The sequence below is a fragment of the Muscardinus avellanarius genome (genome assembly GCF_963383645.1).
Source record: "Muscardinus avellanarius genome assembly, chromosome: 8".
In the NCBI taxonomy this organism is placed as follows: Eukaryota; Metazoa; Chordata; class Mammalia; order Rodentia; family Gliridae; genus Muscardinus; species Muscardinus avellanarius.
In genome coordinates this window covers 96,136,460-96,159,922 of record NC_137794.1, presented here as the reverse complement: position 1 = coordinate 96,159,922, position 23,463 = coordinate 96,136,460, and the positions used below count along the sequence as shown (strand labels likewise).

Sequence of the window (23,463 nt, the reverse complement as noted above, 5' to 3'; positions counted from 1 at the left end):
ATGTCAGCAAGCTATTCAAAGACTGCAGGTAAGCCGGGCGTGGTGGCGCACGCTTGTAATCCCCGTGCTTGGGAGGCGGAGACAGGAGGATCTTGCAGTTTCGAAGCCAGCCACGCGCGCTGGCTTTGGCTTAGGAGACCCTGTTTCCAAAATGAAAATGTAAAAAAATAGGTCTGGGAGTGTAGCCCGGAGGTAGAAGGGCTTCCAGGAACCCCAGTACCACCAAAAAAAAAAAAAAAAAAAAAAGACTGCAGGTAAAATACTAAAGAACAGTGTTAACCAATCTGCGTTTCTTGGATGCATCTTAAGTGTCTACCCAGTTCCCACAGCTCTACTAATACATGGCCGGGCCAAAGAGAGCAATTCACTGATTTGACAAAAAGTTTATACGTTGAGCATATGGCTAAGAGTAAGTAGAGCCATTGGTGAACCAGGGAGGTTGTGTCCCTTGGCTAGTGGGGCTTAAGTTCTAGTGAAGGAGCACAATGAACAAACACAGGATCATCTCCTGGTAAGTGACAGGAGAGGACAGAGAGTTGTGATGGGGTTGGAGAGGGGCAGGAAGGCAAAGTCCTCTTGCAGGGAGATGCTGGAGTTGGAATGAGGAGCCACTTCTTTTTTTTTTTTTTTTTTTTTTTTGCAGGACCCAGGGCGATTCAACCTCCAAGCTATACCCCAACCCTATTTTTTATTCTTTATTTTGAAACAGGGTCTCACTGAGTTACAAAGGGCCTCACTAAGTAGTAGCTGAGGCTGTCTGCGAACCAAGATCTTCCTGTCTCAGCCTCCCAAATGCTGGGATTACAAGCGTGCACCACCACACTCAGCCTTTTTTTAAAAAATTGGTACATTTTAATTGTTCATAATCCTGAGACTCACAGTGATACTTTCATACATGCACAAGACATTACTGGGTTTGTTTCCTTCCCCACACCTTTCCTTTTCTCCCTTTCCTCTACTTCCCTTCTCTCTCTCTCTCTCTCTCTCTCTCTCTCTCTCTCTCTCGTCCTTTTCTTTTACTTTCTTCTCTCTAGCTCCAAGTCAGGTGAAGAGCATGTCCAACAGGCGCTGCAACTGTAAAAGCCAACAGGGAAAGAGCAGAGAGCCAGGCTCTGAGGACCCAGTGTGGCAGTGACTGCAGCGTGAGACTGGAGACCTGGGGCAGGGTGGTGAGCAATGAGGTCACAGCGGGACGCGGGGATCCTGGAGGGTCATGTGGAGCCCTGAGCTCAGAGCAGTGAAATCTGGGTTTCATTCCAGGAGCACTGGAAAGACAGGAAGATTTTAAGCAAGGGAGTAATATGACTTATGTTTTAAAGAATGACTAGCTGTCGTGCGGAAAAAGAAGTGCAGAAGGTAGGATCAGAAGCAGAGTCAAGCTGGAAACTCCTGCAGACATTCCGGTCATGAATAGCCAGGGCTTGGCCCGTGGCAGTAGAGACAGACAGAAGGAGTGGTCCTGAGATCCATCGTGGAAGACAGATAAGCAGGACACACTGATGGATGGATGTGGAGAGGAAAGTGAAGACCACAGGCTGACTTCTCGACTTCTGGCTGGGAGCGATCGGCTGGTAGCATCCCTTGGCGGATGTAGGAAGTCGGGGGGGGAGCGCCCACTTGGGCTGTGATAGCGTGCCTTTTGTTTAGACATGCCCCTGCGAGATGCCCAGGATGCACTCCAGCAAACCTGTCAACAGCTACACATGAACCCGGAACTCAGAGGTCAGAGTAGCAGGTGTGAATCTGGGAGACACTGCTCTCGCTTCTCCAGCTGGTCCCAGGTCCAGCCATCTTTCACCTTGTCAGATTCCTGCCACCTGCCTCTGGCTGCTGCCTCTGCCTTTCCCCACGAAATCTACACCACATGCAGCAGGCAGCTGTGTCCCCTGGAGGGTGGCCGATTCCGTCCCCTACAGTTCTCCAGCCACCCTCAATTCTGCACATCTCTATGGAGGGGGTTCTAGTCTCACACCTCATGGGCAGGGTCAGGACACGATTTAGGACCCTCCCCACAGCTCAGCATAACATCTAACTATAGCCTTAACATCATAACTCGCCAGGCATGGGGGCATATGCTTGTAATCCCAGTACTTGGGAGGCTGAGATAAGAAGATTGCAAGCCGGGTGTGGTGGCGCACACCGCGCTTGGGAGACGGAGACAGGAGGATCGCGCAGGTTCGAAGCCAGCCGCGCTGACTTAAGAGACCCTGTTTCCAAATAAAAATATATTTAAAAAAAAATAAGTCTGGGAGTGTAGCCCAGAGGTAGAAGGGTTTCCAGGAACCCCAGTACCACCAAAAAAAAAAAAAAAGGGAAGCTGCTGCTTGGATGAAGGAGACTCATCTTTCCCTCTTAATAAACCCTCATAAAGCAAGATGATTTGCAGGAAGACGCCCAGCAAGCAAATAGCAGTGCAGCTTTCCAGGATATTCTGAAGCAAAATAGCACTTCAGTCTTCCCTGTGGCAGCCCAAACTCCCTCAGTGCCGAGGGCTACAGTGTTACATCTGCCAGAAGGTTTATAGGAACAAAAATATGGAGCCCCTTGAAATGAAAGCAAGAAGAGAGGCAGTTTATAAATAAAACTGATGATGGTCAAACAACTTTTTGGTAAGAAATGTTATTTATCCATTCCCTTCTGGATGACTGTGGCTTTGTTTTTTGTCCCCTGCTCCAGATGGGGGATGGGAGGGGAAACAAGTCTTATTTTCTTAAGTCTATTTTTACCTCAATATCGCTTTTACATCAGTTCAGTCCTCACTGAAAATCAGTCTCTTCTCCCCAAAACGGAGACTCACAGTTAGGCTGCTGAAGTCCCCCAAGAAAGCAAAGCAAGATGCCATGTTCCCCCCGTTCGAATTAAAGAGACTTCATTAGAGGAACAGCAATCCAGGGCTCATCTCCTTTCTTGTTGCATTAAGTAGGCAGAAGGTGAATCTGGCGTGCTCACCCATTATTGTTTTCACATTCCTGAAGGTCAAATGAAGCTAAAAAATATTTGGGATGTTATTCATTGACCAACCCGATGATCCCTGGACAAGGAAGTGGGTGAAGTTCAAATGTCCGCTCGTTTACTATCTTTGAGAGAGAGTGATGAAGCCGCGCGTGGTAGTACACACCCGTGATCCCAGTACTTGGGAGGCTGAGACAGGGGAATCTGAGGCTGGAGGACAGCTCAACAGGAGTGAAACTCAGCAACCTAGCAAGACCCCGTTTCAGAACAAAAGCCAGGCTGTCCATCAACAGATGAATGGATTACAAAACTAAGGGATATGTACACAATGGAATTTTACTCGGCCATAAAGAAAAATATAATTATGTCATTTACAAGGAAATGGATGGAAATGAAGAAGATTATGCTCAGTGAGATTAGTCAGTCAGAAAAAATAAGAAATCGGATGCTGTCTCTAATATGTGGAAGCTAGAGAGAAAACGGGTCATAGACGAAGAATGGGATACTACAGATGAGCAAATAAGGCGACCTAACTGAGGGGATGGGAGGGGGGAAAGAGGGAAATTCTCTAATGCATGATGTACATTAACAAACATCAATCACTAAGCCAAACATGAGAAAGAGGGAGGGGGAGGGAATGGGGCGGGAATTAGGGAAGGGCTAACTGGGTGATGTACGCATGTATGCCTCCACTATTTTGTACCCCATTAAGATGTATGACTACAATGCATCAATACAAATTTTAAAAAAATAAAATAAAAGTTTTAAAAGAGCTTGGGGTGTAGCTCAGAGGTAGAATACCCCTGGGTTCCATCCTTAGTACCACACACACCTACACCTACACCCATACACATACACACGAAGTGAGTGACATTTTCATTTTTATCAAACAGACAAACGAACCTCAAGAAAGACGCTAGATGAGGACTCGTGTTTTTGTTTTCAATCACTAAATTTGCAAGGAATCAAAAGGGGTTGAAAAGTAACCACTGACTTGACATTCATAGTCCACGCAGCTGGAGAAAAGCTAACACTGTTGCAGGCCAGCCTGTGGCTGTCACTCCAGTTGAGGGCTCGATGGACACTGGATGCAGGAAGCTTGACTTTGATCATGTCCAAAGCACAGGAGGCCATGACCGTCGTCACGTCACCTCCACAGGCAATCGTGCTACTTGGGGACTTACTTTTTCACATACTGATGTTATTTATCAAGAAAGTCACATTGTAAAACAATTTTTACATCTCTTTCAAATGGCTCGTTCTATCGCCTGACTCTACCTAAATTATTCTAATAAGCCTCTTGATATTTAACTGCTAGGTCATTACCTGTATTCTGGCTCTGATGAACACTGTTCCAATAAGCAATGAATTACTTACTTCCACTACACTTCTAGAAATATACTGCTAGGTCTAAGTGTATGCACACTTTAAAGCCGTTTAATATATATTATCAATCTACTCTACTGATAGCTTATACCAATTTAAGTTACCCAAGATAATCACTTTCTGGGAATTATTCACTTTAATCTTTGCTAAATTCACAAGTAATCAGTGGCATCCTTTTTTTTTTTTGTTTATTTCACTTAAAATGCTTCAAGTTTCATGTGGTCACTTATGTTTCTTCTTAAATCAAGTAACATGGAAAATTTATTTATTTATTTATTTATTATTTTTTGGTGATACCAGGTTTTTTTTTGGGGGGGGTGGTACTGGGGGTGGAACCCAGAGGCTTTCTACCCCTGGGCTATCCTCCAAGACCTTTTTTACATTTTATTTGGAAACAGGGTCTCACTAAGTTGCTGAGGCTGGCTTCGAACCCATGCAATCCTCCTGTCTCAGCCTCCCAAGCGCAGGGATTGCAAGCGTGCACCACCACGCCCAGCTTGGTGATACCAGGTTTTGAACCCAGGGACATTCATTCTACCTCAGTGCTATATCCCCAGCCCAATTTTACTTTTTAATTTTCTAACAGCGTCTTTTTGCTGAAGCTGGTTTTGAATCTGCAATCCTCCTGTCTCAGCCTCTCAAGAATGGGATTACATGCATGCACCACCATACCTGGCAAATTGAACCCGCGCCATCCTCCTGTCTCCGCCTCCCAAGCGTGGGGATTACAATCCTGCGCCACCACGCCTGGCTTCTTACTAATTTTTAAAAGGTCTTACTACACTCAAATGTTAACCATCATTTTCATATTTAATGCAAATGTCTTTAAGTTTTATGATTTTTCTTTTCAATTTGCTAAGAAAGGGGCTTATTTTTTGTTGATGATGGTTATTTTTATTTTGTATTTATTTATTTTGGTAGGTAGATGTTTAAAATCTTTATATCATCAAATCTTTTCATCTTAAGCCAGAATAAATGAGAAAGCAAATATTCAAATATGAGAAAATCAGCAGAGGAAAGCATGTTTCTTAACAGCCCCCTAATTTGTAAGAAAGAAGAGGCTCAATCAACCTGACACCATAAAAATGTAAAGTTCTTATATGAAAAAAACACTACGAACAAACTTGCATTGCAAGATCTACGTAGAGGAAATATTTGCAAACAAATCAAAGGAGGATGACAGGCATAAGGTGAATCACCTCAAGATACAACTCTATAAGAAACCATAAAAATAGCCAAAGAGTACACAGGGACAACTCAGAAGGAAAAACCAAATTAAGTACCCTACTTCGCTCATCATCAACATGCGATGCCAGTTTTACATGTCCATTTACAAAGAGTGAAAAAATTACTTTTGCACATATTGTGGTCATGTTCAGTTGTGCAGTGTTCACTGCACAAGGAATCCTAGGTAAGGGAGTGCTGGGAGCAGAATTTTTAGCTGTCTCATTTAGAGGAAGTAACTTCTGTTTCTCACAAAGCCCCACATAAGAACTGTGAGAGAGAAGAGAAAGTATCAATTCTCCTACAGTGAGCAGCTACAGCAAGACAGCCTTTTGGGGAGTAATTTGACAAAGTCTATCAAAATAAAACACACAGATCTTTTGACCCAGCAATTCCACTGCTAGGATTTTACTGGTATACGTAGTTCAAGAGGTTTAGATAAGAACATTTGTATCAGGATTGTAAATAATGGCACACACATGCAAAAAGAACCCAGAAATAATATAAGAAGTCAGGCATAAAATACAAAAATACATATTTCTCTTGGAGGCAATTTTGATATTGTCAGATATTAAAATATTGCTTACAGGATTAAAAAGATCAATATGGAAGTATTTTCAAGTCATAGTATATGAAAATTTTAAATATATAATAGAAATTGTAATATGTATTGTCTTTTTTAATAAAGGCCGATATATGAATTAAAACTGTGGAACTGTGTTCATTCTGGGCTATAATTATAAAGTAGAAAGCTGGGTGTGGGGACGCATGCCTACCTAGTACTTGGGAGCCTGAGACAGAAGCATCACAGGTTCAAGGTCAGCCTCAGCAATTTAGCAAGGCCCTCTGCAACTTAGCAAAACCCTGTTTCATAATTAAAAATAAAATAGGGCTGAGGGTGCAGCTGAGAAGTAGAACGCCCCTAGGTTCAACCTTCGCACCATGGAGGTGGGGACTGAAGTATACAAGGAATTAAGGTCATTTTTATTTTCTTAGAGTTGGGGTCCCAAACTCTTCTGCTTCAGCCTTGCCACCACACCTGTACTAAAATCATTTTTTTAATCACAAGCAATATTATAATGTTTGATTTTTAACCATAAGCATATTGTTTTTAGTAAAGAAAACAATTTTTTTTTGCCTTTATGATTTCTTCCCTCTGCCTGGCTGACAAGGAAATGGATGAAGATTTTAGACAAAACTTCATCACTGTATTGATCTCGACAATTCCTGAAGATACAGTGATCTCAACAATGCCCGAAAACTCAAAAACACAGATAAATACAGCTTGTGTTGTAATCTGGTCGGACCCTGTACACTTCATGCGCTTTGTTCGCTATCTCTGAGCACTGGGGATAGTGGGGCTGAGGTGAACTAGCCAAGTGGGGGTTTGGGGCACCATACGGTGGGGCTGAAATAGACGAGAATAATGACTAGACTCATATACTGCTCTTCAGAAAATGGGGCCAGAGTTACACAATTTTTAAAGTTACCAAAAGAATAAAATAAAAAATAAAAAATAAAAGCTTTCATTTGTATGCCACTGGCTTAAAGGAGTGAAACGATTCCTTGAGGATAGTTACTTGTTCATTCATTCATATATCCAATAAACTCTATATCCAGCCAAATGTGCCTTGTACTTGAGAGAGAAGTTTCAACTTTCCTTGGGCATGAAACCAGGGGTTATTGGAACCGAACTATTTGGGGGCATACCTGCTTACTCCATGCTTAGAAATAATGGATTCAAGTCTCAATAAAATAGTATAAGTCCTAATACAGCATCATATAAAAAGAACTATGCAGGATACCCCAGTGAAACTCATCTCAGGAATGCAAGGCTGGTTTAATGTCCCAACATAAAATTAATGTCACATGTAACATTATAGAATAAAAAACAAAAGTCATGTGATCATTTTAATAGAGGTAGAAAAAGCCTTTAACAAAATCCATCATTTTCATGATAAAGATAGAAGCTAGGAACAGCAGAGAAGATTTTGATGAAAAGCACCTATGAAAAAATCCAGAGACTTCCGGGAAGATGGCGACCGAGAAAAGCGGGGCTTAAGAGTCCCGCTAACAACCAATCTCCATTACCACAAAAAGAGCGCCTTTCATAGCCAGAAAACACCATCACCAGAAAAACAAAAAAAACCACCAGGCTCCAGAGAGAAAGTGGACTGAGAACAGAGCTCAGGGCCACAGAGGAGACACACGCGCCCGAGGACGCGGCAGCAGCGCCATACTGCCAGCGGCAGCTGCGAACTCAACGGACGGCTACAGCAAGCCAGGTGAGCCGCTGCGGAACAGCCAGGCGGGATCTTTCGGCGCAGACAGCATTTAAAGCTCCCAGTGGCTGAGCTCAGCACACGCTGCAGGGATTCAGAGTGGAAATCAAAACCAGAGAAGAAAAAATACGCCAGCCTCATGGCCGAGGGCGTGGCAGAGGCGCCATATTGCCACCGGCGGCGGCAGCAGCAGTGAATTCACCGAGTCCAGTACAGCTACATCTGCGTACTCAAGAACAGTGAGTCAAATTGCGGGCCACAGAGGAGAAATCGCAGTATTGGGCCTCCTGGGACTTGACCCAGTGAGGGAGTGGTGGTGGCAGAGATATCACACCATAGGAGAACGTGCAACCTGGCACCCCCCATAGTTTAAAGCAGCCTCTATCGACTCCCTGGGTCGGAGACTCTGTGATACAACCCAGTAAAGGAGTAGTGGGGTCTGAGATAATACAGACTCGAGATCCAGAGCACCTTAAGTGAAGCCATAGTGACCCAAGGGAAGAACCCAGAGAAGGCACAAACCTCCGAAATCATGGGAAAGAGGAATAACACTGGAGCAATGAATGTGCACAACCCCACAACATCAGAACCTGATAAAACAGAAAATCAGAGATTTCTAGAAGATCAAATCAGGAAAATAACTGTAGAAATAATAGAGGTGCTTCGAAAAGAACTCAGAGAGAGCCAAAAAGAGATAAAGGATGCAATTAATGAAGTAAAGGCCTCAATTCAAAGCACAAACAACCGATTAGACCTCATGGAGAACAGAATCTCGCTCTTAGAAGATGAGCAATCCAAAAATGAATGCATAGTTTCTAATCTAGAAAAAAAATCCAACAGCAGGAATCTGACATTGAAGAAATATGGGCCCATCTTAAGAGAGCTAACCTAAGAATAATTGGAATAGAGGAGGGAAAAGAAAGTGATACCAAAGGGATCAACAATCTCTTCAAGGAAGTAATAGCAGAAAATTTTCCAAATATAGAGCAAGAGGTTGATACACAGATCCAGGAAACTTATAGAACTCCCTTTAGACAGGATTGGAGAAGAGGATCCCCACGCCATATAATTGTCAAAATGATCAATGTGGAAGCCAAGCAGAGAATCTTAAAGGCAACAAAAACAAAGGGCCAACTGACATTCAGAGGCAAACCAATTAGAATCACTCCAGACTTCCCAAACCAAGTCATGAGAGCCAGAAGGGCTTGGAGTAACATATTCCCAATTTTGAAAGAAAACAACTTCCAGCCAAAAATTTCCTATCCAGCAAAACTTTCTATCAAATTAGATGGAGAAATAAGAAGCTTCCATGACAAACAGAAACTGAAGGAATTTATGTCTTCAAAACCAGCGCTAGAGAAAATACTCAAAGAGATCAACTACAAAGAAGAAATAGGTAACACTCACCAGAACCAGAGAAACAAGAGTTTCCATCCAACAGACAACTAAGATTGGTTATCTGTGGAGATTCATTATTTATGTTAGTCTTTTACCTATCTCTAAGTTGTATTGTTTGCCTTTATTGTTGTTAATTTTTAGGATTTCTAGTTGGAATATTAATATACCTTCAGATATAGCATTTGGAAATATTTTATCCAATTCTATTAGTAACTTTTAACTCTGTTTACATTGTCTTTGGATATACAATATTTTCTTTTATTTTTTAGGGAGTTTGTATATTCTTCTGTTGCCTGTGCCATTGAAATCATATCCAAGAAATCACTGCCAATTTCAATGTTGTGTGGTTTTATGACCCAGATTTTCTCCTAAAAGTTTATAGTCTTAAGATTTATATTTAGGTCTTTTATCTATTTTGAGTTAATACTTGTATATGGGATTAGGTAAAGGTCCAATTTTATTCTTTTCCATGTAATTATTATTTTTCAACAATATTTAGTTAAAAGATTATTATTTCCACCACCAAATGTTCGTGGAAACCTTGTCAAAAATAACTTGACAATATAGGGAAGAATTTAGCTCTAGGCTTGTATTTAACTCCAATGGTCTATATATCTGCCTTTAGAACAGTACTACACTGTTTCAATTATTGTAGCTTTATATGGTTTGAAATCAGAAAATATATATCTGCTAGCTTTGTTCTTTTTCAAGATCGTTTTGGGTATCTAGAATTCATATTCCATATTAGGATAGATTTTTTTCTGAAAAATATATAAATATATGATAGTTTCACCTAAAAAAACAGAAAAAAATATGCTCTAGTAAGAAAGAAAGCAAAAAGAAATATTGAAATGCTATCTTTAAATCATCAAACGCTTGGTATCAGACAAATGAAACTGTTATGTGAGATTATCATTTTTAATTCTGGATAAATTGCTATAATACTAGATGTCAACTACTAAGCCAAGCATGGGAAGGAGGGATGGGGAGAGAATGGGGTGGGGATCGGGTGGGGGCTGACTGGGCGATGTGTGCATGTATGTCTACAAAAGTTTGTATCCCACTATGATGTATGAATACAGTGCACCAATAAAATAAAATTAAAATAAAAAAAAATCCATAGCTAATATCAACTTAATGTTAAGAGAGTGGTTGTTTTCCTTCTTAGATCAGGAATAAGATACAATGTTCACTCATTCCTGCTATTTTACATTGGACTGGAGGTTCTAGACAGAGCTGTTATATACGGAACCAAAGAAAAGTCATTGAAACTGGAAAGAAAGAGGTAAAATTTTCTCTCTTTTTATCTAACTTTTATGTAGACTGTATATGGTATGATCCAGTATATAGATAATCGTAAGGAATTCACTAAAAACTATTACGACTAAAAAATGGGTTCAGCAAGGTTGCAAGGAACAAGATCAATATACAAAAATCAATTCTGTACTTATAAACACTAGCAGTGGACCTTCTAAAAAGGGATAGAATTTCATCTCTAATAGCATCAGAAACAAAATACAGACAACTTTAATAAAGGGAGACGAGATCTATATGCTAAAAACTGCAAAAGTACAGAAAGAAATTTAAGAATATCCAAATAAGTGGAAATGTATCTATGTCCACAGATTAGAAGATTTCATATTGTTGATATGGCAACATTATCCAAAGTGAACTACAAGTTCAATACAATCTTCGTTCATACTCGTAAGGCTGAGGCAGGAAGATCTCAAGTTCATAGACAACCTCATAATTTAGCAAGATCCTGTCTCAACAACAAAAATAAATAAATCAATAAATAGATAAATAAATAAATGGGACTAGGGATGGAGTTCAGTGGTAGAACACTACTGGGTTCAATTCCCAGTGCTGGGGGGAAAAATTAAAAAGCTCAGTCTGGTTTCTTGTAGAAACTGAGAAGCTGATTATGAAATTCATATGGAAATGCAAGGGGGACAGGATAGCCAAAAGAATCTTGAGAAAGAACAAAATACTTGCAGTTTCAAAACTTACTACAAAGCTACAGTGGACAGTGTTGCACTTGCATAAGAACAGATGAATGAGGTAGAAGGAAAGTCCAGAAATAAACTCTTACACATACAGTCAATTGATTTTCCACAAGGGTGCCAAGACCATTCAATGGGGAAAGAGTTGTCTTTGTAACCAACTGTGCGGGGACAACTGGATACCCAGATGCAAAAGAATGAACTTGAAAACCTACATTATACCACACATAAAAAACTTACTCAAAATGTATGACGGACCTAAACAGCAAAAATTATAGAACTCTTCGAAGAAAACAGCATAAGTATTCTCGGCTTTGGTCAGACTATGTTTTCTTAAATGTGACATAAATAAATGAAAAAACAAGAAACCATCAAAACTTTAAAATTCTGAGCCACAAATAATATTATCAAACTAAAAAACAACCTGGAGAATGGAAGAAAATACTTGCAAATCATTTGTCCAATAAGGGACTTGCATCCAGTACATAAAAGACTCCTAAAACTCAAGTTAGAGTAAGTCAAGTTGCCCAGTCAAAATTAAGGAAAGGTTCTGAATAGACATTTTTCCAAAGAAGATATAAAAATCACCAATAAGCACACAAAAAGATGCTTGATATAACTAACAATTAGGAAAAAGCAAATCAAAACCACAATGAGATACAATGTGGCATCCACAAGAATAGCTTAGAAATAGACAGTAACAAAGATATGAAGAAACTGAACCCTTATACAATGTTGTAGGAAATGTAAAATGTGCAACTAGCCACTCTGGAATACTTTCTGGCAGTTCCTGAAAGGTGAAACATAGAATTATCTATAATATGACCCAGCAATTCCACTCCCAGTTACATACCCCAAGGAAATAAAAACATCTTCACCAACAATTTCTACATGAAGCAATTATAGCAGCCAATAAAGTAGAAATAACTCTGATGAATGGATTAATGTGGTGTACTCATTCAATGGAATATTATTTGTCAACAAAAAGAAAAGTACTGATACTATTATAACATCTTACCCTTGAAAAAATTATGACAACTTGAAACCAGTCATAAAATGACACATTATGATTCCATTTACATAAAATGTTCCTAATAAGCAAACCAATACAGACAGAAAGCAGATTAGTGTTTAGTTCCAGTAGAAGGGGGTGAGTAAATATGGTGAATATACTAAATATAATAAAAATTAAACAACAACAACAACAACAACAACAATGTGCCAGGTATGCTGGCACAAGCCTGTAATCCCAGTACTTGAGAGGTTAAGCCAGGAAGATCTCAGGTTTGAGGATAGCCTTGGCAATTTAGTGAGACTCTCAGAAACCTAACAAGACATTGATTAAAAATTTAAAAAGCTGGGGCTGCCACTTGGAATAGAACTAAATACTAATCTGCTTTCTGTCTCTACTGGTTTGCTTATTGGAAAAACTTCATGTAAATGGAATCATTAAAAGAAAAAAAAAATGTAGCCCGGCATGGTGGCGCACAGGCACACTTGTAATCCCAGTACTTGGGAGGCTGAACATGAGCTCAGATTTATGGCCAGCCTCTGCTACTTACTGAGACCCTGTTTCAAAATAAAGAATAAAGAATAGGGCTAAGGTTATAGCTCAGAGGTAGAATGCCTTGAGTTCAACCCCCAGTTGTGCCCCCCCAAAATTCATTGTATACTTTCAGTGGGCAAATTTTACAGTATGTCAATACAGCTATTTTGTAAAAGAACAAATATGGACCTGACTACTTATTTTCAGAAATAACTATTCTAGGACCCAGAGAAATAGAGGCAACCCCAAGCTGAAAGGCTGAGAGCCTCGAGTCAAAAGAAAAAGAAGCAAGCTAACTTTTGCCTACAACAAAGGTTTTTACAACAGCTCAGATCAAGGGGTAAGTAGGAACTAGTGGACGCTGTGTTATTGATTCCTCAGACTCACAGAGGTTTTCCTCCACTAGGCATTTAAGATGGGAAGCGTCTTCAGCACCATAATCCCTGGCAGTCTCCCCAGACTTAAAGAGGGCTACGATGAAACAGAACAAAACAAGGCCCTTGCTTCACTGCATGTGTAAAACTAGAATGAAATAGCTCCCAAGGACTGAAGAGAATACCTGGAGGAGCACAGGGCTGGACACTCAGACTGGGAGAATACAGACATCAATATAAAACCGGCCCAGTGTTACGTTTTGTTCTTTTTGTTTAAAATCTGATGATCAAACTTCTGTGAAACTGAGTAATCCTAAATAGAGATGGTCTTGGACATCCTAAGTAGGTATGGTGAGAAAATTGTTCCACTTTTGCAATACTGTAACTGAAGTTATAACCACCATCATCCCTTAACTGAGAAAACAAAAACCTTCTATTCCTATGTATCTAGTGTGGCTTGGTCTTTCTAATCACCCACACTTCTTTTTTTTCTTTTTATTTTTTTGCGGTACTGGGAACTGAACCCAGGGGCATTCGACCTCCGGGCTATACCTCCAGCCCTATTTTTTTTATTCTTTATTTTGAAACAGGGTCTCACTATGTTGCAAAAGGCCTCACTAAGTAGCTGAGGCTGTCCCTGAACCCTGATTCTCCTTGTCTCGGCCTCCCGAATGCTGGGATTACAAGTGTGTGCCACCATGGCCAACTCACCCACACTTTTAATACACAAAACCAAGGACCTACAACTTAAATATTATGAAATTCTGTGAGATGCTCCTCTAAAATATCTTTCTGGGATCAAACATAACTTTTCACTTAAGTCACTTTTTATTTAAATAGGTTTCACAATCTCTCCATACAATTAGTCATTTTATTAGGAATGCTAGCATTCTGTTCTTTTTTTTTTTTTTTTTTTTTTCCTGTACTGCACAAGAGGTTGGATGGCTAAATTCTGGGATTCTACTTGCTTCTTATACTTTATTTATGTAATAATACTTCTAAATTTTGGTAAAGACCCATCTGCTTTTCTATTATTCACTTTAATAACATTTTGTGACCAAAGCACTAAATTTAGGACACTATTTCCTGCAAACCTGTTGGAGTACTGATTTAATTCAGTCTTTGCCAGTGCGGAAACTTAAAAAAATGACTGACTCTTGCTTAAAAGATATTGCACAGCTTTAAAATTAAACAAAGAAAATCAAGCCTTATTTGCACCAAGTAGCCTTCCAGAGTTAAGATCCTAATCAGCATCCCCCAAAACACCCTCCAAGACCATCCACATGAGGCGTTTCTGCTGCTGGGGGCACTGTAACATACCCTTATTAGCAAGGGAAGGGAGAATCCTTTCTGGGTTCTGATTTATCTCCTTCACAGAGGGGTCATTCTTCCAGGGCGGGGCACTATGCCTCAACAAAGCTTATGATATTGCAGGGCTGAGGCCAGTCAACATAAACAAACCCATTGGGGGTGAGGGGCGGGGTGGAATGACAGAATGCTATCTAGCTGGACATCCTGAAGCAGATTATAAACCTTCCTCCTTGCTCTGTCATTTCCTCTCAGCAAGATCCTGTTGATGTTTGCCCAACTTAAAAAGTGTACCAGATCTCAAAGAACAACATGAATGGTCCCTTGGAAGTTGGTTTTTTGAGTTGTTGCGAGGAAAAACCCATCAGAATGATACCTTTTACATTTAATTCATTATCCAATCACACTGAGCGCCACTAATCAGTTGTTTATATTGCTGGGGAAATGCCAGGCGGACCTTCCTGCCTTTGCTTATTTTTTAAAAAAAAAGTGGGAAAAAGAAACTTTTAAAACAGGGCACTTTTAAAACAGGGCACTGAAACTTTGAAACGTTCCACACAGTCCCATAAAACAAACTTCAGCCTTGAAGCACGAGGTCCCTGAGGTATGTTTCCTTAAACTTTATAGCTTGTGGGTCTAACATAAACAAAACAAGTATCATCTGAAACAATCCCGCGTTTCTTCGGGTAGTTATTAAGTATGCAGCGTCCCGCCAGGAGAGGAGGCCATCAGCACTTCTCCGAATAACAAACCATAAATCAGTTGACAAGCCTGCAAGAATTCAGTGCCAGTCTGTTCGGAAGCCAAGGGTAAATACAGAAAAACCCGCTGGCACGTTCCTCGCTCGCTAAGTTTTGCGTTTGAAAAACACACACTCCTACGCAAATGGCGTTTCTCCTAAGTTTCGTGCTCCAAAGTCCTCTGGACAAAAACCAAAGCCCGGGTAACAGATGCACACAGGAGGGGGGCGGGAAGAAACGGGGCCTGTGCCTTTAAGGTAAAATCGGCCGGATCCCAAAAGACTTTCCACTTTTCTCGGCCCGGAGTCCGGCGGGCGGGCGCTGCCCCAGGGGTTTCTGCGCGGGACCGGACGGGACTCACCGCTGCCGGGCTGCGGGGACAGCGCCGAGACCGAGGTCTGGCCCATGGCCAGGGTCGCAGGGCCGGCTCCGGCGGTCACGCGGCTCCTCGGGTCCTGCGATCATGGGTCCGCTCCGGGCAGCTTCCCGCGCGCATCCCGCGCCGCCTCCTGCGCGGGTCCCTGCCCGCCGGCCGCCGGGCCAGCCCAGCGGATGCCTGTCATTCCTCTATGCAGATTAGCTGGGGTCAGGGGTCACGGGGAGCAGGCGCGGAGGGGGCCGAGGGCGCTGCGGGGAGGAGGGGCGGCGGGGTGCGGGCCGGCAGGTCCGGTGTCCCGCAGGCCGGCGCCCCTGCAGGGTGCTGGGTGCTCCGGGCACTCCCCTTTAGTGGAGAAGGTTCAATGTCAAAGTACCCTTTAGGGCTGGGAGAAGAGGGATTAATGGACTTAGTTATGGCACTTCATTTAAAGAAAATTTGTTTCTTTAAACTTAGTTCCTTACTAATAGTCCGTAGGCAGTATCGCAGCACTTCTTAGATGGCTGAAACAGGCGGGGGTTTGGCTCCTTTTAAAAAGAATCTCCCTTTGCGCACGCACAAAATATTAAAACAACAAAGGAAGATCGACATTCCTGGCCTCAGGTTTGGAGAACAAACCTAAATGAAGGCCTATGTGTGAAGTCAGCCAAGCATACACTTTGGTTTCTACAGCCTAAAACTCTGGGTGGTCATGGCTCCTGTATCTCCATCCCTGCAGGCCTTCCAGGGGCACTTCTGTAATCCCAGCACTTGAGAGGTGAGACCTGAGGATCACAGTTGAGGCCAGCCTCAGCACTTTAGAGAGGCCCTCGGCAGCTGGGTGTGAGCCTGCTTCAAAATGAAAAATAAAATAGGTCTAGGGTGTGGCTCAGAAGTAGGATGCCCCTGAATTCAATCCTTAGTACCACACATACACGCAAGAAGGAGGAGGAGGAGGAGGAGAAGAAACAACAAGGGCGGCCCATACCTGTTTGGTGGTGCATGCCTATAATCATCATACTTGGGAGGCAGAGACAAGAGGATCACAGGTTTGAGGCAAGCCTCAGCAATTTAGCTAAGCCCTCTGCGACATAGTGAGATCCTGCATCAAAATAAAAAATATATAATAGGGATGGGGGGTGTGGCTCTGAAGTAAAATGAACCTGGGTTCAGCCTCCAATATAAAATAGAAAAAAGGAAGCCGGGGGTGGTGGCTCACACTTGTAATCCCAATACTTGGGAGGTTGAGACAGGAGGATCGCACAGGTTCAAAGCCAGCCTCAGCTATTTAGTGAGCCTCTCAGCAACTTAGTGAGACCCTATTTCCAAATAAAATATAAAATTGGTCTGAGAGTATAGCACGGAGGTAGAAAAGGCCCTGGTTTCCACCCCCAGTACCACCAAAAAAAAAAAAAAAAAAGAAAGGAAGAAAGAAAGAAAGAAAGAAAGAAAGAAAGAAAGAAAGAAAGAAAGAAAAGGAAAGTCCCGGCCCAGGTCTTTAATCCCAGTACTTGGAAAGTGGAGGAAGGAGGACGGCAGTTTCAAGACCAAACTCAGCAATTTAGAGATACTCTCAGCAACCTGGCAAAGCCCTGTTTCAAAACAAAAATTAAAATAGGGCTGAGATGCCCGGCGTGGTGGCGCACGCTTGTAATCCCCGCACTTGGGAAGCAGAGACAGGAGGATCGCAGGTTCGAAGCCAGCCGGTAGCCCGGAGGCAGAAGGGCTTCCAGGAACCCCAGTACCACCAAAAAAATAAAAATAAAAATAGGGCTGAGATCGTAGCTCAGAGGTAGGATGTCTCTGGGTTCAATCCCCTATACCACAAAAATAAGTAAATAATAAAATAAGTGAAGGGTGAAAAATACACACAGTAGTTTATTCTAAAGCTACTGTTCCTTGGAAGTTGAATTAAACCTTACTTTTACTACAATAGCCTATGGAATCTCAATTTTCTTACAAATAAACAATTGATCTTTACGCTAGATGGTTATCGTGAATAACCTAGACACTCTGTCTATAGCATCTACAAGGCACAGTGATGGGATGCTGGTTACATACAGGTTTTTACCTAATGAAAATTCACTGAGCGCTATGTGATGACTTGTGCACCTTCTGAATGCAAACATTCCATTAAAGGGTGAAAAAGGAAAAGTGCAATATATTAGGTCATGTATGCCAGCTTTCATTTTGTAGTTTATCTTAGTCAACTCTACACTATTAAAAATAATAAGTGCAAATTATAACATAGTCTAAGGTTTAATATTATAAACATAAAAATCATCTTTTCTAACATGTTATTAACATCATGCAGAGTCATGTTTTTGTGCTTATTTATTTATATATTTTGTATCACTGGGGATTGAACCCAGGGTCATTCTACTTCTGAGCTATACCCCAGCCCTACTTTATTTTATTATTATTATTATTTTTAAATAGGGCCTCACAAAGTCATCCCACACTGCTGATGTCAAGCCTGGGATCCTCCTCTCTCAGCCTCCCAAGTACTGAGATTACTTGGAATTTTTTTGAAAGACACTTGTCTGTTTAGTTATAGTTAGTAAACTCAAGTACTTTTTCACATTCAAATAGCCTACCTACGCTCTGTTGGGGGAAGAGCCTTTCCCCAGAAAAGTGTTGCAAAATATCTACTTCCCTTTGTTTCATTTGCTTTTAAGAATTCCTGAGTTTTAAAAAGTGTGTGTGTGTGTGTGTGTGTGTGTGTGTGTGTGTGTGTGTGTGTGTGTAAGTGACTGAGCTCTAACCCAGGGATTTAAATCTGCTGGGCAAGTGCTCAACTATTGAGCTCCATCCAGCTCCAGCCTAAATCCCTAAATTTTTTTTAATGAAACTAAAGACTTGACCAAAATGCAAGTTCTAATTAGGACAATAAAATTAATCCTAACTAAGCTTCCTTATCAAGTAGAAAAGTGTGTTGAGGGAGCACATCCCACCTGGGGATTGAACAGAGAAAGTAAGCAACTCTAATGGCTGAATTTTCCATGTCTTTGTTTTCAGTCGCCTTAAGAAACCAACAAACAAAATAATTAAATGTAAGTTCAGAGGGGATAATGTCTTATTATTCCTCTATTGACAGCTTAGCTATCGAAAGAGGTCAGTGTTTAGAGGACGTAGATATTAAGTCTTGCACATTAAAAATACGCAAGTATATCGTAAACTCTAGAAATTGATGAAAGTTATACCTTCAGGTGGAATATTATTTTTTGCTATCATCACTTCTCTTCCTTGATAGTGTACTTTTTTGTCCCTTCTCAATTCTTAACCATCACCAGGGGTGCTCTGTTGTTCTAATTTTTCAGGGTTTACTTAATATAGTCATATTTATCTTATTTAAGACCTTTCATGACTTACTAGTTGATATCATCTTTAGCCTCATCTAGGATTCTTCTAATTCACGATCAGGCTACACAATTTTCTCTGAAAGTCTTCCAGGTCCATTACACTCTCCTTGAGCCATCTGAACCAAAACTGTAGGAAGTATTTGCCAAGATTTCTTTACGAACATGGGACAGTTATTCTGTTTCCATAACTTGTGAGGGGGCTTGGTGTGTAAGTGGCCTTTTTATCACAGCTAACAAGTTAGCCAAATGAGCATAGAAAAAGCCTACAGAAATTCCTAAATTTCATTTCTGGGTCATACTATATAGATTAGAAATTACCTTTTAACAAGGGTATTTTAACAGACTTTCTCCCCAGATGGCCTTACCGCTGCCTGTAGAACTCACAGAGCTTTACAAATGGTTCTGGGCGTTGCCCTCATGGGATTTATAGTTGAACACTGGAAATACTTACTGTCATCTAAAAAATAAGGTCATATTTCTCAGTATACTACCTCTTTCCAGGGAATTTATAAAAATGCTCAACAGGATTAGTGCCAGTAACCGAAGGCTGAGGAAGCCGTCTACTCATCATTCTTCAGTATTTATCCCCTCTGTTCTACTCTCTGTTCTGTGTTGCTGAACCACTCTTATCCAGTGAGATCCTGGTAAATGCTTAACAGCTGGGCTGGGGTGGAGGAGGAGGACACAGGCCAGATCAAAGTGTGATTTTTACCGTTTGCCGATTTCCACGATGTAATATTTCGACAAGGGCTGATTTAACAAACAACTAAACAGCTAACAAAACAGATGTCAGTTGGTTTTCAGACTTCCTTAAAATGGAAGGGTTTGGTCTACTAGACCATCTAAACTGCTCCAGCACACCTCTACATCCATCTGGTGCAACACGTTGCCTTTAAGCCCTACCATGGCTGAATTTGAGGAATAGCATATATTAAAACTCTGTTTAAAAAATAGAGACAGAAAATCATGGCATTTATTCATTTTCCACTGAACATCAATCTAAATATTTCTCAGTCCCTGAGAGGACTATAACTTAGTCATTTACTTCCAGAAGGAAATGAAATTGAAGAGATGACTTAGAATTTCCCCTTTCAGGAACCATTGTGCTTTATAACAAAGAGATTGTACTGGTGAGGTTTTCAAGCATTTCACCCTATAACACAGATTCCAGTGACTTGTCCGATGTGGGACTTTTTCATCTTACTAAGATAGGTACATCTAGGGTACTCAAAGTGACACTTGTCCCTGCCATGGATGGAAGCCATTATTTTTGTTAGCTCAGAGTTAAGTCAGATAAAAACCTAAATTTTACCAATCTAGACTATTTGAGGAAAAATTTCCTTCTAGGTTAAGGTTCAAAATTGCAGCCATACTGTAACTGATTGCTGGAGAAGACAGTTTACAAGGACTGTGGCCGCTACTATGGAGTCCTGTGACTCGGGTCGGTCTCTGCTATACTGCTCTGGATAGTCCAAGAAGATTGTCAATCTCAGCTTGAGTGGGGGTGTGGGGGTGTGTGGGGGGGTGACACAGTGGACCTTTCTCAGCACACAAATGCCACGGGTACTCGTCTGGGTCTCTGTTGTCCAGATGCCGCCAGCTGTGCTAGTTCCCCCATGAGGCATCAGCAGTTGTGATGGAGAGAGGGAAGAGGTAGGCAGAGTCCCAGAGGGTGAGGTGGGTGACCAGGACAGCAGTGACCTGGGAAACAACTGTGGCCGAAAGTGACCAGGTGCAAGAGCTTGAGGTTTACATGACCTCGCAGTCTTAGTTCTGCACATGGCTGTGAAGATCAAGCTAGGTAGTGACATTCCCTTGTGTAATGGGAACCGTAGTCATAGAAAACCCCTTCCTCGCGGAGGGGAAGTAAATAAAACTTAGTTTTCCAAATAGGTGTTTACTTTTTTGTGCTTGTTGTTTTCTTTTGCTTTGTTTGTTGGTTGGTTCTAAGACTGAGTCTCACTATGTTGTCGAGGCTGGCCTCAACTGCTGGTCTCAAGTGATCCTCCTGCCTCAGCCCCCACAATAGCTGGGATTTACAGACAGGCAGCATGGGGCTCTCCAAGGAGTATTTTAAAAGATTTATTTATCAGTTTGTTTCCTAGATACAATTGTTGGAAGAAACTCTGTGTGTGTGTGTGTGTGTGTGTGTGTGTGTGTGTGTGTGTGTGTGTGTGTCTGTACGCATTACTAGGGATTAAACTCAGGGGCACTCTACCTCCAAGCTATACCTTCAGTACTTTTATTTTTGTTTGGAAACAGTGACTTGCTGGGTTGCTGAGCCTCTCCTCTAACTTAGCCTCCCAAATACTGGGATTACAGGCATGCACAACTATGCCCAGTTTCTATAGTATTATATAATTACCATATTATATTAGTTACATTAATATATTTATATTACATATATAACTCAGAAACTAAAGACTTTTTCCTAGAATATCGTCCAGGTTTTTCTTTTTTTAAACTTTTATGTCTTCAAAACTTGGCTACATTCTGTAAGGGGCAGCCTACTCAGGAAAATGTGACCATCAAAAGCAAATAGGAAATAAAAGCAAATCGAATTTTTACAGGATATTCTACTTTGAGCTGACATTCCGGATTATGACTTGTGCTTACTTTTTAAAACACTACTCTGTAGCAGCTGCAAGGAATTGCTTAGAATACCTTTTATTTTGACAATTCTGAGAGAAAGAGTAGTTTGAACATGATAATATTAACAGATAAGAAGAGAACTTTTGCTGAGAAAAGAATCACAATGTAGACATGCTAGTTATATGAAGAATCGTAAGAGACGACCGCATTCCACAAATACTAGGCAGAACAGGAAGCCAACCTGTAAGACTTGCTTTTCTTTCCTATTGTTCTCATATTTTTATATGATTTATTTCCTGATTATTTCTTCCTCTGCTTGCCTGAGCTAACAGGATTAGCAAAATACCTTGTCCCTGCCCCGCCCCAAAGAAGGCTTTGCAGAGGGTGGGGCCAGGCTCAAGGCTCACGTGTGCTTACTTAGACAGCTGGAAGATTTACCCTGGAAAATAAAGACCTCAAGGGGCGGTGCTGGAATTTCCTTTTCCAAAACCTTTGTCACCCTGGAAGGAAAAGTATCTGTAAGTTGCTGGGCTGCATAGTACTTGAAACTCGAATAACTGCTATAAATTAGTAATCTTTAATTTACTGATAAAAATTGATATGAAATAGTCCTTAAACACATCTTTAATAACTATTGCCTGATTTCCACCATATGAGTGCTTAAACAAGTCTCAATCATTGTTTTAACAGCCATCACATCCTTCTCTAAACCCTAACAAGATGTGTGTCTCAAAGAGTACCCTCAAAGCCCTACACAGTGCTACAGGCCTGTAACCCCAGTGCATGGCGGGAGAGGGGACTCTGAGACAGGAGAATCAAAGGTTCGAGGCCAGCCCCAGTAATTTAGTGAGGCCCTCAGCAACTTAGTGAGATAATATTTCAAAATAAAAAATAAAACAGGAGCTGGACGTGGTGGCACACGTTTGTAATCCCAGCACTTGAGAGGCTGAGACAGGAGGGTCTTGGTTCAAGGACAGCCTCAGCTACTTAGTAAGACCCTTTGCAACTCAGTGAGACCCTGTTTCCAAATAAATAATAAAAAATAGGGCTGGGGATATAGCTCAGAAGTATAATGCCCTGGGTTCCATTCCCAGTACTTAAAATAAAATAAAATAAAATAAAATAAAATAGGGCTGAGAGTTGAGCTCAGAGGTAGAATACATCTAGATTCAATCCACAGGAAAGAAAGAAAAGAAGAGAAGAGAAAGGAAGAAAGAAAGAAAGAGAGAGAGAGAAAGGAGGCAGGCACCAATATATAAATACATATGTGCTAAATAAAGAATACATTTCATTAGGATGGTCAAAAAAACTCATCTGTGCATATATGTATATTTCTTGTAATAGCACATTGACTACAGCAAGAAATATCAAGTCCAATATGTATCAGTCCCTATCTATGTATACTGCAGGGTGTGTGTGTGTGTGTGTGTGTGTGTGTGTGTATGTGTGTGTGTGTGTGTGTGTGTGTGTGTGTGTGTTACTAGGAATTGGAACTAAAGGACATTCTACCTCTATGTTAGACCCCCAGCTCTGTTTTATTTTTAATTTTGAAACATGATCTCACTAAGTTGCTAAGAGTCTTGTTAAGTTGCTGAGGCTGCCTGAAAACCTGCTACCCTCTTGTCTTGGTCTCCCGAGTACTGAGATTACAGGTTTGCCCCACTGCGCCTGAGTATTACTGCTATAGCTTTTGTGGAATAACTTGTAATCCTTAAGATGGATCCATTTCAAGTAAACAGTTTGATGCGTTTGGGGAAATATGTAGTGCAATCATCACCACTTTTGAGTTTCAGAGAACCCTAAGAACCTGCTAGCATCCCATCCTACCTTCTTCACACTGGTCGTATACCCAAATCAAGCATCTACTGACCTTCTTTCTACCCCTATAGTTTTGACTTTTCTAAAATTTCATATAAATGGAAGAACACTAACTGCAGTTTT

The 23,463-nt window shown here is 41.1% G+C and overlaps 1 protein-coding gene across 3 annotated transcripts in view; it reads right to left on the bottom strand.

Moving 5' to 3' along the window:
- Positions 1-15,620, bottom strand: part of PHACTR2 (phosphatase and actin regulator 2) — a gene marked incomplete at both ends in the record, with an annotated part of 121,718 nt that extends 106,098 nt beyond the window's left edge. For all 3 annotated transcript variants that reach the window (XM_080700255.1, XM_080700256.1, XM_080700257.1), the window contains one exon: positions 15,575-15,620. In XM_080700255.1, coding sequence (XP_080556381.1) covers positions 15,575-15,620 — 46 coding nt within the window. The remainder of the gene's footprint in view (positions 1-15,574) is intronic.
- Positions 15,621-23,463: the final 7,843 nt, after the last annotated feature.